This window comes from Gorilla gorilla, chromosome 19 (genome assembly GCF_029281585.2).
Source record: "Gorilla gorilla gorilla isolate KB3781 chromosome 19, NHGRI_mGorGor1-v2.1_pri, whole genome shotgun sequence".
Lineage (NCBI taxonomy): Eukaryota > Metazoa > Chordata > Mammalia > Primates > Hominidae > Gorilla > Gorilla gorilla.
The window spans coordinates 35,027,076-35,044,096 of NC_073243.2; the positions used below are offsets into that span (position 1 = coordinate 35,027,076).

At 39.1% G+C, this 17,021-nt stretch overlaps 1 protein-coding gene across 5 annotated transcripts in view; it reads right to left on the reverse strand.

Annotated features, from left to right (window-relative positions):
* IQGAP2 (IQ motif containing GTPase activating protein 2) overlaps positions 1-17,021 on the reverse strand; it is a 307,664-nt gene that overhangs the window by 51,087 nt on the left and 239,556 nt on the right. For all 5 annotated transcript variants that reach the window (XM_019013491.4, XM_019013490.4, XM_055366992.2 and 2 more), the window contains 4 exons: positions 6,292-6,375; positions 4,860-4,931; positions 4,128-4,197; positions 460-668 (listed from right to left, as the gene is read on the reverse strand). In XM_019013491.4, the coding sequence (XP_018869036.3) occupies positions 460-668; positions 4,128-4,197; positions 4,860-4,931; positions 6,292-6,375 (435 nt within the window). The remainder of the gene's footprint in view (positions 1-459; positions 669-4,127; positions 4,198-4,859; positions 4,932-6,291; positions 6,376-17,021) is intronic.

Genomic DNA, 17,021 nt, shown 5'->3' on the forward strand with positions numbered 1-17,021 from the left:
TAAAAACTTATCCTAGGTTCCAAATGAACTTAGCTAGACCAAAGTGTCATGAACATATATAACCACAAACAACATAATGTTTCAGTCAACAGTGGACCTCATATAAGACATTAGTCCTGTAAGATTATAGTACTATATTTTTACTGTATTTTTTCTATGTTGAGCTATGTTTAGATACACAAATACTTACAATTGTGTTACAATTGCCTGCAGTATTCAGTACAGTCACAAGCTGTACAGGTGTGTAGCCTAGGAGCAGTAGGCTTTTTTACCATACAGCCTAGATGTGTAGTAGACTCCACCATCTATGTTTAGGTAAGTGCTCTATGATGTTTGCATCAGGATGAAATCACCTAATGCTACATTTCTGAGAATGTATCCCTGTCATTAAGTGACTCTTGACTGTATGTAGGCGTCTTCCCTCTTCTGGGAGCTGACAGTCTCAAAAACCCCACTGACCTCTAGTGTGATCCTGTTCTTCACCAGCAGTCCAATCTTGATGTCCATCAGGTTCAGGTCTTTTTCCAGCTGTTGATTGGCCCTGATCTTGGTCACTACTTCTTCCCTTAATCGTGCAACCTCTAGTTCCTCCTGGAAATCCAAATCACTTTGGTCCAGCAGGTATACAAATTTGCGAATTACTGTTAATGGTGGGTTTTCAGAGCCAACTGCAGTGACAGGAACAGGTATACTTTAATTAGGAAAGCTTGGAATGATTATCAACAGGAAAGAAACAAGGTCTTAAATAATTACTAGAAAAATATACCAATGAAAGTACTTGGTCTAGGGTGAGAATCATTCTACCCACCCCCACACAATTTAAAATCTGGACAAGGAAACTGATCAATAAATAAATGCACAAAACAGATATCTGGCCCCACTCTTTTCTAGTTATCAACTCCCCTTTTATCCCTTTTATCAGCTCTCTCTCACACTGTTCCCTGGATTCATGCGCTAAGAAGATAGTCCTATCTGTGCCTCATTCCTCAGGAACCTGGGAAAGAAAGTTAACATGTTACCTCGACCCTGAGACCTTGTGCTTGAGCTAGATAAGTGACTTACATTCTTGCTGCAGGAAGCAGAAAGTGGTTTCTCCCAGCCCAAAGGATCTTTGGGAAGGAGCCGGAAGTAGGTGAAAGCTGAATTAGAAAAGGGCCAGGAAGGGAGGACTGTAAAAGCCAAACAGGAACCAACAGAATGATAAGTAAAACGAATGTTCTACTTAGCTGAAATAAAAAGATTTTAGAAATTGAAACTTGGCCCTTGTCCTTTGAGCACCGGCCAAGGGAGGGTGCTCAGAATCTAGGGGTCAGCCCCTGTTATTGAGAGGGACATTCTCACATAAATTCTAAAAGGGTTTTCCCCTTAGTACCTGGAACTTAGGCTTTAATTTCCTGGCACTCTGACTCTTGGAAAAATATTTTTAACATGCTTAGGGAGATCAGATCTGGGTAAACTGTAAGAATAAATTGTCTGGTCCGTTGAGGACGAATGATTAGACCCAGTAATAGAAAGATGACTTGGAAGAGCTAGTCCAGCCATGGCCATCTCATTAGTTGCCCTCCTTTACACCTAGGCCCTTGACAGTCTTCCTTTTACTTCCACCTTAGTTCTGTGGTGTTTTGACACTAAAGGAGTAAGAAAACTAACACCAAAACAACTGCATAAACCACAAACAACTGCGTAAATGGCCTTTATTGGAGAATTTTCCTTGGATCATGGGACCCTTATTTCCTGACCACTGAAGCACATCAATTTATTTTCCTTCTATTTCCAGCAAAGATGCTGCCACTGACATGACCACTTCAGGGAAGGCCTTAGCAATGCACCACCGCTCATCCATGCAGCCAAGTTAGGGGAACATGAGCCCTCCCACTGTGGCCAGAGTTGATGGCTGCCTCTCCCACCCACTAAGGGTTGTGTCTCTTCATATGTATTAACAGTCCCATCGGAAAAAACTAAATTAGTATTTTAGCTTTACTAATTGTTATGGCTCGAATTTAATATTTCCTCTATCAATACTAGGCTTTTTGCCATCTTCATCTGAGAATGACTTTGTGGTACAGGTATTTTAATTTCAGGAAATCAGACCACTTTATAGTCTGCTGCTACAACTGACCACATCTTAGTTTCAGCATCTTTCAAGCTGGAATGCGTTCAGTGACATTCCAGAATAAAAGGATGAGAACAGATGATAACAAACTTAGAAAAGTTATTTTTTTAAAAAATAGAAAATCCCAAAGCCTTAGTTTTCTAAAGATGCTGAACTAAGAAAGAAATGAAAATTTATGTTTTGGTTACCATAAAAGCACCCAATTTGCTGAAGCCCAGAGAAGCTTAGATCTAACTCACTCACCGAGATGGTTTCTCTATTTACCTTTTATGCCCCAATATAAAGTTGCCTAGATTTTAAAATTGGAATTTGTCTTTGTAATAAAAAAGTAAACAAACAAAAAACATCACTATAACTGCTTAAAAAAAAAACACTTTACCTTGAATAAAATGAAAACTAGCCTGTGTTCATTTGGAAAATTTATTTTGAAGTCATCTTTCATATATAAAAGCAACAGCAAACATACTTTAGTGTTAGGGCTCAGAAAAAAAAAGAATCCTCTTTAGCCTTCTTTAAAAAAAAACCAAAAACGGCTGGGCGCAGTGGCTCATGCCTGTAATCCCAGCATTTTGGGAAGCCGAGGCGGGCGGACCACAAGGTCAGGAGATTAAGACCATCCTGGCTAACACGGTGAAACCCCATCTCTACTAAAAATACAAAAAATTAGCTGGGTGCGGTGGTGGGCACCTGTAGTCCCAGCTACTTGGGAGGTTGGGAGGCTGAGGCAGGAGATAGCGTCACTGCAGTCCTGCCTGGGTGAAAGAGCGAGACTCCGTCTCAAGAAAAAAAAAACAAAAAACAAAAAACAAACAAACAAAAAAACAACAAAAAACCCCCAAAACAACAACATATCTACCAGCTGAGAGATGAGCTGGAATCTAGTGGAATGAGACATCATTCAGTAGATTCTGCAGGCTGGAGGCAGAGTGAGGACTTCAAGCGTCCCTAGATTTTCCTTAACAAGTACCAGGGAAGATCTTTCTTGAGCCATATACTTCATCCCTTAATTCAGACAAACTTTAGACAATAAAAGGTGCTGGCTAAACTTACTAGGCACTGTAAGTACTAGTAAATTTATCATCAAGCTCTCCTGGACTATGCATTTTCCTGTGATAATCAGAATGTTAAAAATTTAGTATATAAAGAATCAACTTATGATCTGTAAAAAACCAAAATAACAAACATAGGCAAAGTTGGGACTGTAAGGAGATAGCACAAAATGTGATTGTTATTTTTGGGTGAATTTTATTTTGCTATTTTCAAACTTTCTACAAATTTTTATTAAAAAATTTAATCTGTAATCCCAGCACTTTGGGAGGCCAAGGCAGGTGAATCATGAGGTCAGGGGTTCAAGACCAGCCTGGCACACATGGTGAAACCCCGTCTCTACTGAAAATACAAAATATTGGCTGGGTGTGGTGGCTGGTGCCTGTAACCCCAACTACTCGGGAGGCTGAGGCAGGAGAATTGCTTGAACTGGGGAGGTGGAGGTTGCAGTGAGCCAAGATTGCGCCACTGCACTCCAGCCTGGGCGACAGTGTGAGACTCTGTCTCAAAACAAAAACAAACAAAAATTAAAAATTATTCTGTGAAAAGTTCAAAATGAAATTGTAGGAAGATGTTTGCAGTTGTCATTTTTGGGAGATGAGACTATGTCTAACAAATTAAACAATTTAAATATAAGATTATTTTCTGGCTAACTCTTTTGCATTAGATTTTTGACTCTAGCTTAGATTGAAAAAAAAATCAGCATTTATGCCAACTCCACTCTCTTTGAAGAAGAAATTATACCATGTGGCTGATCCCTTCCATTTAATAGGAAGGCCCATTTCCTTTCACCATGTGTTCCTCTGTGTACTGGTTTAGAACCTGGGGCCTGAGATGATCAAAATCTACTGGAAACAATGGGTATCCTCTGTTCTTAGAGCAGCCTCTGAAGTGACCAATATGGACCAATATGTCCTTGCCTGGTTTATAAAAAATCCTTGCTTTGTTTCAGAAAGCTCTCACTTACCCAATGTTTTGTAGTCATCTCTAGCTTTGTTCGCTCTCAACAGTGACTGTATTTTCACAATTTCATTATTCTGCAAAAGATTGAGACAAGTCCTGATCTCCCAGAATCCCACCTACTCCATTATTTTTGAATTTAGAACATTTAAGAACTGTCAGTATTTAAGAACTGACACTACTTAGAACTGACAGTATTTCAATGTGGTGTATTCAACATTTATTTTTCCATTTTCTTTGAAGAAGAGGTCAGATAAGTCAGCTAAAAGTACAAACAAGACTGTAGGGGAACTGCTTAGACAAAGAGATCTAAAAAGGGAAAATAATTTTAGCACACAACTTAGATGATCCAATCTATGTTCCCATATCTCTTCTTTAAAGATTCAGGAAGAAATCCCTCCCAGGGGCTTCTATTTAAAGTAAGCAGTTAACAGTTGAAAAAACTACATATGCAATGCTGTAAAATATTTCTCTAGAGTCTTCTCTTTGGTGTTACTAGCCCACAGTTTTCCCCTCACCCATTTTCTATTGAGTCCTGACTGGTGAAGTCTAACTCTCAACATGATTTCTGAATGAAAACAGTAAGCCTCCAAATATTATCATATGAAGTTCTAAGATCCATTATTTCTTAAGTGTTCATGTCCACCATTCAATAAAAATCATTCAATGCTAACTTTCAATAAAGCATTCATTCAGGTCATTATCAACCTGGATAAAATCCCACAGGCATTTTTCTTACATGATCTCTGAAATACTGTAGTCTTGAAAGATAGCTCTTTCTTGCAGTTGCCATTCGGAACCAGGACTGAATCTAAAAAGTTTTAAAAAATAGAAAAGTACAACAAAAAATAAAGAGAAAAGTCAAAGTAATCACCAAACAACCCGTAATACAGTCTTGTGTAGTTTTTCTAAAAACAATGATACTTGATAAAGAAAAAAAGCAGCCCACTAAATAATCAATCTCTAAAGCCTACTCTTCATCTTTCACTGATGTTTCTTAAGGGGTTCAAAACACTTTACATGTTACTCTTAATTTCACCACCTTAATAAGAGAGAAGTGGGGAAAATAACTTAACTTTGTACTATTTTACCTTAAACTCAGTAAATAAAAGCCAGAAGGGTGAAGCATTTTGCTGAGAGTTGCAATGAGTCAGGAAATCAAGTAAACTAAGTCTAGGGTTTCTTCTAACATCCCTTTAAATGCATCCAATATCCTTTAAGTTTTTACAGGAAAACATCGAAGAGGTCTCATGAGGGACCAATTGCTACCAACGGTTTTTGACAGAATAGGCATATGTTCCATAGGATGCTATTTCATCAAGGAGCTACTGCACAATGGATCTGGGTCACATTATTCTCTGTCTTCATAGTTTAAAACATTTTTTAAATTTGTTTTTATTTATTATTATTTTTTAAAATACAAATGAGGCTGGTCTTGAACTCCTGGGCTCAAGTGATCCTCCCACCTTGGCCTCCCAAAAGTGCTGAGATTACAGGTGTGAGCCACTAAGCCTGGCCTGAAAGATCTTTAAACTAATCTGATTCTACTTTCCAGTTCCATTGCTTCCTCTCTCATCTGGATTTCCAAGCTGGAGACTTGTAGATCTCCAAGTTGTAGATTTCCAAGTTGATTTTTGTCCAGTCCTCTGGCTTTCAGATCCATGAGAGTGGACATCACAGTACCCTTTCTTTCTCACCCAGAGCTATTCACCTGGGTGAAAGGCTGGGTTCGACTTATTCAACTCCCAAATATAGGCCCTAAATTAGCTCTACTTCCTCTTATCATTGGTTTTGTCCTGTTACATCTGAGCATTCTAAATATGCTTAAGCAAACGTGGAAAGACAAACATGAAAAAAAGCTGGGTTCTACCTAGAGTCTAAATAATCAACTTGAACTTTCTAGACAAAGAACATTTATTGGTTATAGAACACTTTCACTTGTGATTCTCATAACCACTCATAAAGGACTTGAGGTTTTATAGTGGTTTAACCAAACTGCTTGAAAAATGATTAGGTAAATGAGCAGCAGAGCTGGGATTCAAATCCAGTACTGCCTTCTGACTTCAAGGCTCACATGTACCCTCCCTTTCTATAGCTGTCTTTCAGATTAAACATGAAATGAGGGGAAACGTTTAAGCCAAGCACTTGGTATGGTAGGAAAGGGTATTTACCTTCACAATAGAATCAGTATTATCAATGAACGTTTGCCGCCTGTGCATATACTCCTTCCGTTGTTTATATCCTTTCCAAAAAGCCTAAGGAAAAGAGTGGGTTACAGAATTATTTACCAGCAAGTTTCCCAGTTTATCTAGGAAGTGCAAGAGCAGAGCACATCTCAGGCCGCATGGAGCTGGGGCACTGTCAGGCACCCTCCCTTCAGATCTCATCTGGACACCCTCTCTGGGGGGTAGCCAGTTAAACACGGCAGAGCACATCAGCTCACAGCTGAGACTAGTTCTAAGCTTAGGACAGCAGAGTAAGGGTGATAAATTACATGGAGAAGCACAGTTCCTGCTGGAAAGCTTAACTTTACCAAGGCCCTGGGTGGCAAAAAGGAATAATAAAATGGAATTTCTCCAAAACCCATAAACAGTATTAACTAGGTGCTAGTGGTATTTGATAACAACAAAAAATGCTTGAAAATAATGCCTAATATTAAGTATCTTTACCACAACACGTGGCCCACTGTGGCCCCGACTGGAAAGGAGGATGCTCTACCAACTTGTGGCCCTGAATCCCTTGGATCCCTGAAAACACTGGTGCTGCAACTGACCATCATTTCATATATTCCCACATAAAGTTAAACAATGCTTCATCAACATAGCTTTACCTGATTATCACCATTAAGAAGAATTTTTACAGGAAACACTTTACAAAAACTGGACACAAACTAGTATCTTTAGAAGAATTAAATTCATAACTGTTACAGTTTATTCTAATTCATTTATGAGCATCTTTTTATTGAAACATCTTTGTGACTCACCCCAATTCTGATACTGTTTTTCAAATTAGAAAGGAAGTAAAAGTTCCTTGTTAAAAAGGGCAAATATAAAAAAATCAAATTATTTTTATAAACTTCTTTTCATGTCTGTATATATTTACCTCATTCTTTTTAAAAAGGGTACATGAAATTTTGTTATTTCAAAAATAATATTTTTGTAATGAGTCAAAACAATATAGTCAGGATGGAATCAAAATGACGAACTGGGCACTTGCTCCAGACTTCCCCTCAGTCCAAGTCCCTAGAAGGCATAAATATGTTTTAAAAAAAAAACCTTTTAATTTGGAAAGAATCATCGACTCCCAGGAAGGACAAAAAATTATACAATGAGTTCCATGTACCCCTTTACACAGCTTCCCCCAAGGGTGACATCATACAAATATACTTTTATTTTCTTAATATTTTTTGAGACATGGTCTCATTTTGTCACCCAGGCTACAGTGCAGTGGCACAATCATGGCTCACTGCAGCCTCCACCTCCTGGGCTCAACTGATCCTCCTGCCTCAGACTCCTGAATAGCTGGGACTACAGGTGTGCACCACCATGCCTGACTAATTTTTCTATTTTTCATAGAGACAAAGTCTCACTATGTTGCCCAGGCTGGTCTTGAATTCCTGGACTCAAGCAATCCGCCCCACCTTGGCCTCCCAAAGTGTTGGGATTACAGGTGTTAGCCATGCCTGGCCCAAACATACTTTTAAAGCAATCCATAATACTGCTAGAAAATAAGAAGGCATAGAGATAAAAATTATGAGGGTTCCTAGAAAACAGAAAGCAACTAGAACTGAACTGAAAGAGGAAGAGGTAGAACAAATTTCCACAAAAAATGTCAAAACTTTTTTTTATGGCTTTAAGCTTGAGGCAGTCAGAGTAATTTTGGGAAAATTCTTGCCTTATCCATATGTCAATCGGTGGACAAAGAAAGCATAGATGGTGAAGTGTGAGCTCGAGGAAACTACAAAAGGGTATAGTTTTGGGGAGGGAAGCAGTATCAAATTTAAAATTATTTAGCCTTTCACCTAATATTTCTAGTTTTCAATATATCTAGCCCAGGAAAATAAAAGCACCTGTGCAGAAAAGCCCCATATATAAGTATTTTTTGTCACAGCATTGTTTGTAATACCAAAATTGTGCATTCAGTAAAATGTTCACTAATAGGGGGAACAGCTAGAGACACTGCAATTGCAGTCCCACTGAGGGATGTTACACATCAGTTAAGAGTAAAGTAAGGGAGTGGGGAGGGATAGCATTAGGAGAAATACCTAATGTAAATGACGAGTTAATGGGTGCAGCAAACCAACATGGCACATGTATACATATGTAACAAACCTGCACGTTGTGCACATGTACCCTAGAACTTAAAGTATATATATATAAAAAGAGTAAAGTAAGGTCATATATACTGACTATGGCAATGTTCTGTATCTTGGAGAACACGAAGACCTCTAAGATACATTTCTAATACGAAAAGGAAATTTTAGCTTACCACACATATTATGATACCACATGTTAACAAAAAACCCACAGAATAATTATACGTATTTCTATGCAAACAATCTATACCTCAATACCTAGAAGATCTATTAAAATACACAGTGAACAAAGAGAAAGGGTATACGGACCTGTGTACCTATCTCTACTTCCACCTAGCTACTTTATAAAGGGAACTACTATTTAACATTTTATTATGTATCCTCTAAAATATGCACATGTGTAAACACACATACCCCATCATTGTACACATAAATACAAATACAAACTTATATAAAGATGTGAACTGGACATGGTGGCTCATGCCTTAATATGGTTTGGATTTGCATCCCCACCCAAATCTCATGTTGAATTGAAATCCCCAATGCTTTAGAGACCTCACAGCAGCCCCTGCCATCACAGGCTGGGAAGCCTAGGAGGGCAGAATCGTTTTGTGGGCCCAGGGCCTTGCTGCACTGCACAGCCTTGGGACACTAATCCCTGCATCCCAGGTGCTCCAGATCTAACCGTGGCTAAAAGGGGCTCAGGTACAGCTAAGGATGCTGCTTCAGAGGGTGCAAGCTGTAGCCTTAGTGCCTTCCATGTCATGTTAAGCCTGTGGGTGCATAGAATTCAAGAGTCGAGGTTTGGGAGCCTCTGCCTAGATTTCAAAGAATGTTTGGAAAAGCCTGGGTGTCCAGGCAGAAGCCTGCTGCAGGAGCAGAACTGTCATGAAGAATCACTGCTGGGGCAGTGTGGGGTTGGAGCTCCTACACAGAGTCCCCACTGGGGCATTGCCTAGTGGAGCTGTGAGCAGACGGCCACTGTCCTCCAGACCCCAGAATGGTAGATCCATCGACAGCTTGTACCCTGTGCCTGGAAAAGCCACAGACACTGAATGCCAGCCCTTGAGAGAAACCACAGAGAATGAAGCCTGCATACATTCAGAGCCACATCAGCACTTCAACTGTCAACTTTAAAAACTCAAGAGTAGAAAAATGTATTTATTCATATTTTTATTCTTCTAGCTATCCTTTCTTCCCTTCTGATGTTCCAAAATTTCTTCTTTCTTCATTTCCTTTTGGTTTAGAGAGCTTTCTGTAGTCATTCTTTGAGGGAAGTTCGCTGGTAACAAGTGCTCTTAGTTTCTCCTTCATTCCTAAAGGATATTTTTGCTGGATATAAAATTCTATGTTGACAGTTATTTTCTCTCCAGGTTCTACAAGTGTCTGGGTGCCTTGTTACAGGAGGGTGGAAGTCTAGACTCCTCATTCAGGCTTTGCTTCCCCCGAAAAATGTTGTACTTCCTTCTGGCCTCCTTAGGTTATGAAAAATCCTCTGTCATTAGAACTGTCTCCCTCTTACAGGTAAGTTGTTTCTATCTCACTGCTTTTCAAAATATTTTCTTTGTCTTTTGTTTTCAGAAGTTTGACTATGATATGTCTTTGTGTGAATTTCTTTCACTTTATCCTGTTTGAGGTTTCCTCAGCTTCTTGAATTTGTGTTTTTGGAATATTTCCACTTTTATTTCAAGTACTTCGTCAGTACTGCCTCTTTCTCCTCTCCTCTGGGAATCTGATGACACAAATGTCAAATCTTCTGTTATAATCCCATTGATCCCTGAGGCTCTGTTCTTTATTTTTTTCAGTCTGCTTTTTCTTTGTTGTTCAGATCTGGGTATTTCTATTGTTACAGTCTCTAGTTTACTGATTCATTCCTCTGTCCTTCCATTCTGCTGCAAAGACTATTCATTGGGTTTCCACATCTGTTACTGTATTTTTCAGTTCTAAAAGTTACTATGTGGTTTATAAACCTTTTAATTCTTTGCTGAGGCTTTAGTTTTTTTCCTGAGATGTTCTTTCTTTTGCTTCAAGTGTTAGTAATTGCTAATTGCTTATTGTAACATTTTTATGATAGCTGCTTTAAAAATCCTTGTCAGATAATTCTAACATCTGTCATTTCTGTGTGGGCACCTAGGAATTGTTATTTTAAACTTAAGTTGTGATTTTCTTGGTTTTTGACATAAGTGATTGTTGTGATTGCAATATCCAAGCAGTCAAGTGATTGAACCTTAGAAGATGTAGGTAGTATGGGGTCCTGGATCTTATTTAATCCTACTGTTTTAGGTGGCTTTTCCTGACGTTGTTTTGGCAAGGAAAAAGTGGGGCCACTGCCTCATTACTAGGAGGTGGGAGGAGAAGGCTAGGTTCTCCATTTGGTTTCTGTCTATATAAACAAACATAACTCTCTTAAAGGTGAAGAGAAAAAAAGGAGGCTAGTGAATCTTGGGACCCAAGGAACCTTAAAACCAAGGTGGGGAAGGCCTCCTCATTATTGCTGGGAGGGGGTCCAGCTACCTACTGGACCTCTCTTGATATCACTCTGGCTGGGAGAGTAGGGGTGCCTTCTTATTACTCCCCATGTGGCCTCCATTGACCAACTGAGGGGAAAGACCTCATTACAACTGGATGGTGTGAAGGTCCTGCCTCTCTGCCATGGCTCCTCTCACACCACTCTAGCAGGGAAAGGGAGGGCTGCCACATTACTGCTCAGTGGGCACAAGATCCAGATTCTACAAGTCTGGGTGCCTTGTTACAGTCCAGGAGGGTGGAAGTCCAGGTTCCCCATTCAGGCTTTGCTGCCCTAGGTGGAGGCATTACAGTTTTTTTTCATTTGTGTGTGTGTGTGTGGTGTTTGGCTAGAGTAGAGTAGTTACTGTCTGAAAATATTTCTGTCTTGCTAGCCTGTTTCTTTCTTGGTCCTTTGGCTACAGAGAGCAGGCTTTCATTGGAGCCTGTATTAGTCTGTTTTCACGCTGATGATACAGACATACCTGAGACTGGGAAGAAAAACAGGTTTAATGGACTCACAGTTCCATGTGGCTGGGGAGGCCTCACAATCATGGTGGAAGGCAAAAGGCACTTCTTACACGGTGGCAGCAAGAGAGAATGAGAAAGAAGCAAAAGTGGAAACCCCTTATAAAACCATCAGGTCTCATGAGACTTATTCACCACCACAAGAACAGTATGGGGGAAACCGCCCCCATGATTCAAATTATCTCCCACTGGGTCCCTCCCACAACATGCGGGAATTATGGAAGTTCAATTCAAGATGAGATTCGGGTGGGGACACAGAGCCAAACCATATCAGAGCCTGTACCCATTGGCATTTCTGGGTGGCCAGCCTCTTCAGCTCCAGGTCAGAAAAATATAAACAAAAAGAAAACTCAAAGAACTCACCACTATGTCATTCCTTGGGTCCCAAGGTTCACTACTTAGTCTGACTTTTTTCTCTTCACTTTTAAGAGTGTTATGTCTGTTTATATATAATATTGGAGGCTTTTAGTTGTATTTATGGAAGAATAGGGAAAAGAAAATGCATTCCATTTCCCCAGAAGCAGAGGCAAGCCCAAATAATTTTTAAGTCCTTAAAGTTTACTATATTATTAAGGCTATATGAATCTATTTCTTGACAAAATTCAAGATTTAAAAAAAAATCAGAAGTGTCAATGGCAGTTATGACTCAAGAGGATCAACTAAAAATTTATTAGAACTAAGAGTTCATCCTGGTGACTAGTTATAAAATGAATATAAAATTGATAACTTTTCTACATGTCAAGAATAAACAACACAATAGAATAAAGATGTTATTCACAATAGCAGAAAAATATACACGAGTAAACTTAAATATAAAGGAATAAAATTATAATGGTACAGTCTGGAACAGATTAATAAATGGAAAAAGATTAATGCCTGAACTGTAAAGTTTATTATTATAAAGATGCCAATTGCCCTCAAAAAAAAACCGTAAACTTCAGTGCAATCATTTAAAAACACAGGAATGAGTCTAGAATTCTATCAAATGCTTTTGCAGTAACTATTGAAAAGAGCACATGGGTTTTTCTCCCTTAAGCTCTTATGGTGATAAAGAATTATACAGGAAGATGAATTATTATCTGGAGTTTTGAAACTGGAGTGATCTTAACAGTGCTTCTCAAACTTTAATGTGAATATAAAATCATCCGAGGATCTTGTCAGAATGCAGGTTAGGATTCAGTAGGCCTCGGGGGAGGCTTGAGATTTTGTACTTTTACCAATCTTCCAGGCAAAGAGGGCATTGGGTATGTGTTCACACATTAAATGATAAAAATGTAAATAACCAAAATAAAAAATTTTAAATTAATTATCTGTTTAGAAAATGCTACCCCATGGGATTTGTCACAGTGTGACAATTCTGAGATGGGCAAAATTCTCTGATGTCACCAACAGTTGTTCATAAAAGTGGCCCAACAGCACAACAGAAACTAGGGGAAGTGGACCCTAATCGTGGGTCACTGGGATTCCATGGCAGTCCAACCAGTAAAACACGTGTTGTGATGGATCTTAACAGTTCCTATATTTTGGTGGTTAACACTGGTTTAAAGCAGAGAAGTGCAATTGTTTGAATATATATTATAAATTCCACTCCTTCCTTAGTCCATACTGAAAGGCTAAACAAGATAATTGGAATTAGCTCAAGTTCCTATTCTGCTCTTCTGGAATTACCTAAACTCCAAAAACACTGTTAATTTCAATTATCTGAGATTCACAAACATTCTGAGTAAGTGACCTGTCATAGTAACAGATTATTTAATATTGAATCATTCCTGCATTGGCAAAATTACCCCATTCGTCCATTCTGTTTTTTTTTTTTAATGTACTAAGGATTAACTATTTACCTTGAGAGCTCATTATTATGTTTCATCTCATAACTATTTATGTAAATTTTTCTGGTATTCTTCTATATTTATGAGTTTTTTTACGTTTCCAAACAAAGGCAGCTTGGCTGGGAATATAATTTTTTTGCTCCTGGATATGAAGAGACACTTCTCAAAAGAAGACATTTATGCAGTCAACAAACATATGAAAAAAAGCTCATCATCACTGGTCATCAGAGAAATACAAATCAAAACCACAATGAGATACCATCTCACGCCAGTTGGAATGGCAATCATTAAAACGTCAGGAAACAATAGATGCTGGAGAGGATGTGGAGAAATAGGAAAGCTTTTTACACTACTGGTGGGAGTGTAACTTAGTTCAACCATTGTGGAAGACAGTGTGGCAATTCCTCAAGGATCTAGAACCAGAAATACCATTTGACTCAGCAATCCCATTACTGGGTATATACCCAAAGGGTATAAATCATTCTACTATAAAGACACATGCACAAGTATGTTTACTGCAGCGCTGTTCACAATAGCAAAGGATTGGAACCAACTCAAATGCCCATCAATGATAGACTGGATAAAGAAAATGTGGCACACATACACCACAGAATACTATGCAGCCATAAAAAAGGATGAGTTCACATCCTTTGCAGGGACATGGATGAAGCTGGAAACCATCATTCTCAGCAAACTAACACAGGAACAGAAAACCAAACACCACATGTTCTCACTCATAAGTGGGAGTTGAACAATGAGAACATATGGACACAGGGAGGGGAACATCACACACTGGGGCTTGTCAGGGGGTGGGGAACTAGGGGAGGGATAGCATTAGGAGAAATACCTAATGTAGATGGTGGGTTGATGGGTGCAGCAAACCACCATGGCACGTGTATACCTATGTAACAAACCTGCATGTTCTGCACATGTATCCCAGAACTTAAAGTGTAATAATAAAAGAATATTTTTGTTCCATAGAAGCAGAATACTACATACCTCATATTTCATTTGCCAAAATTCTGTTTTTTATTTTTTAGTCTGTAAGTTTTAGTTCCACTGAGATGAGCTTTTCCTATTATGTCCTAACAACAGAACTCTTGTGCATAGCCATGACATTGTAATCTCTTCTGTAATTAGAGGCTGTTTATTATAAGCAAATATGGGTATACAGTTGATATAAAGAAACTTGGAAAATTACAGACAGATGGGATTTACAGGCCAGGTGTGGTGGCTTATGCCTATAATCCCAGCACTTTGGAAAGTCGAGGCAGGCAGATCACTCGAGGCCAAGAGTTCAAGACCAGTCTGGCCAACATGGTGAAATTCTGTCTCTATAAAAAATACAAAAATGAGCTGGGTGTGGTGGCGCATGCCAGTAATCCCAGCTACTTGGGAAGCTGAGGCATGAGAATCACTTGAACCCAGGAGGTGGAGGTTGCAGTGAGCTGGGATGGTGCCACTGCACTCCAGCCTGGGTGACAGAGCAAGACTCTGTCTCAAAAAAAAAAAAAAAAGATTTACAAAAATGGCAGTCTCATTCTCCTGCCTGGTATGGGAACTTGTGGGAAAATTTATAATAGCCATCTTATTTGTTTTGTTTTCTAGTACCATAAATATATTTTCTGTGCAGAGTATCTGTATAAAAGAAGTCTGTCAAAACGCTTAGACCTCAGAGATCATTGCTCTATTTTATAGACTTTAACTATTCCTCTCTGGGAAATCTGGCTTGATACACTGGCTGCTATGCTTGATAACTGGACACTCAGTATAGAGATATTTAAATTACCAATGCCAACTTCTGACGCACAGAATACTTGTGTGATCTCGGTTAGCCAAGAAAGCCCTAAACATTTACCTCTTCTCCCTCTCCTCAAAGGTAAAAAAAATCCAGCCATCTATAAGAGCAGTCGGTTACATTAAAACAACTGAGGACAGACTCTCCCAGGCCATCCCCTTCTCTTGGCCCGCAGACTCTGCCGCTGCTCCTGGCGAAGTGAAGTTCCTTCAGGGTAGCTTGTTTTTCTTCACCAGGATGCTTGTGGCACTCCCTGAGCTGAAGTTCAATAATTCATTAATTCTCAGGGCTAAGTTTTGGTGTTTGCCACTATTATGTCCTTTCCTAAAAAGTAGTATACTAGCTTTCTTCAGTTCATGAAAAAAACTTCCTCCTGTAGTTACCTACTCTATCCTATTTCATTTTTTTTCTGATGTTTTCCTGTGCCACATCAACAATATCAATATTGGATCCCCATTATCTGCCTTCTGAGTCATTATCTCTATCATCTCACCATTTCTAAAGTTTATCAAGCACTTGAGAAGCACATACTAGGAAACATCTGTTATGTGAATTATTCCAGTCAGTCTTCACCACCCTGCAATAAAATGGGCATTATATTTTTCAGATGAGAAAGTGTGTTTTTAATCTTCTATTCTTTCTCTCATCTTTTGTGGATTTTTCTGAAGTTTTTTGTGTCTGCTCCAATTATGTTCAGTGTCTATTTTGCATTCTGCAGTTATAAATTCATTTACATTCTACAACATCATTATTTCTCTTCCTCTCCTTAGCTGTCAGCTGTCTTTTCATTTTATTATTCTATTGTCTTCTTATTTCATTAAGTCCATGTCTTATCAAATTCCTTGACAGTATAAAGCAGCTTCAGTATAAAATTTTCTCCTGTCTTCTGGAAGAGTAACTCTAGATATCTACTCCATTTATATTTTACAAGTTACATTCCTTTTTCTATTTTTGATATAAAATCTTTTTTGTTTATGAACAGATTTTTTTTTCTGGCTCACTCAGGCAATTTTATCGGGGACTTCTAACTGCTCAAAAATAATATGGCTATGTAGATTCTCCTTGACTTCCTCTATATTGACCTGGGCACCTCCCAATTAACTCCATAAGCACTTGAGACAGAGTGCTGGATGTTGATCATGCTGCACATTCTCTGTACCACTACTCATTTCCTTGGCAGACCACTGATGGCAGGGAGGGTGGTGTAGCCGGAGTATAGCTGGCCTCGGCCTAGGAGCTTTGCCTTTGTATTTCTCTCCAAATGTGTTAAGACTACTGTGTCTGGGGGGCAGTTCAGCCAGCTAGGAAGCTCACAGTGTTTTACGTAGGGGACCTTCTCAGATATCAGAACATTTTCCTACTTGAAGGTGAACCAGCCACTTTGGTGAGAAATGAGATTAGCATGACACCTTTTGGTTCATAGTCTCTTGGTTTTATGGGTCAGCAGGTTCCTATTAACTGCATTATTCACTTCTGGTCCACATCTGTAAAGTAGGCTTACCTTTAGGCCTCATGCCCTCTGTTTTGGAAAATTGTCAGAAGACTGAAAAAAAGGCGTGGTGAGGTGACTTCATGGTTTGATGGCTGCTTCGTCAATTCTTTTGCCTCTGCTGAGGTGGAGGAAAAAGGCTCCAAATGATCGTTCCTGTCCTTACCCCATTTCTCTCATCCTTCAGCCCTGGTTTCTAATACAGAGGGATTCTGTACTGGTGGGCTCTGTGGTATATCTTCCAACTGCAACACTGCTGTGTGACCTGAGACTGGAGAGTGTGGGGTCCAAATTTTATATTGGCTGACACATGAAATTTGTGCAAAATTAGAGTCTCATCAGTGTAGATGACTATTTTTAGGCTTTTGTTCACTTTCTGTGTGTTTTGCCTACTATTTGTTTAAAGCAATACATTGGAAACTCATTGGCCCACCTAG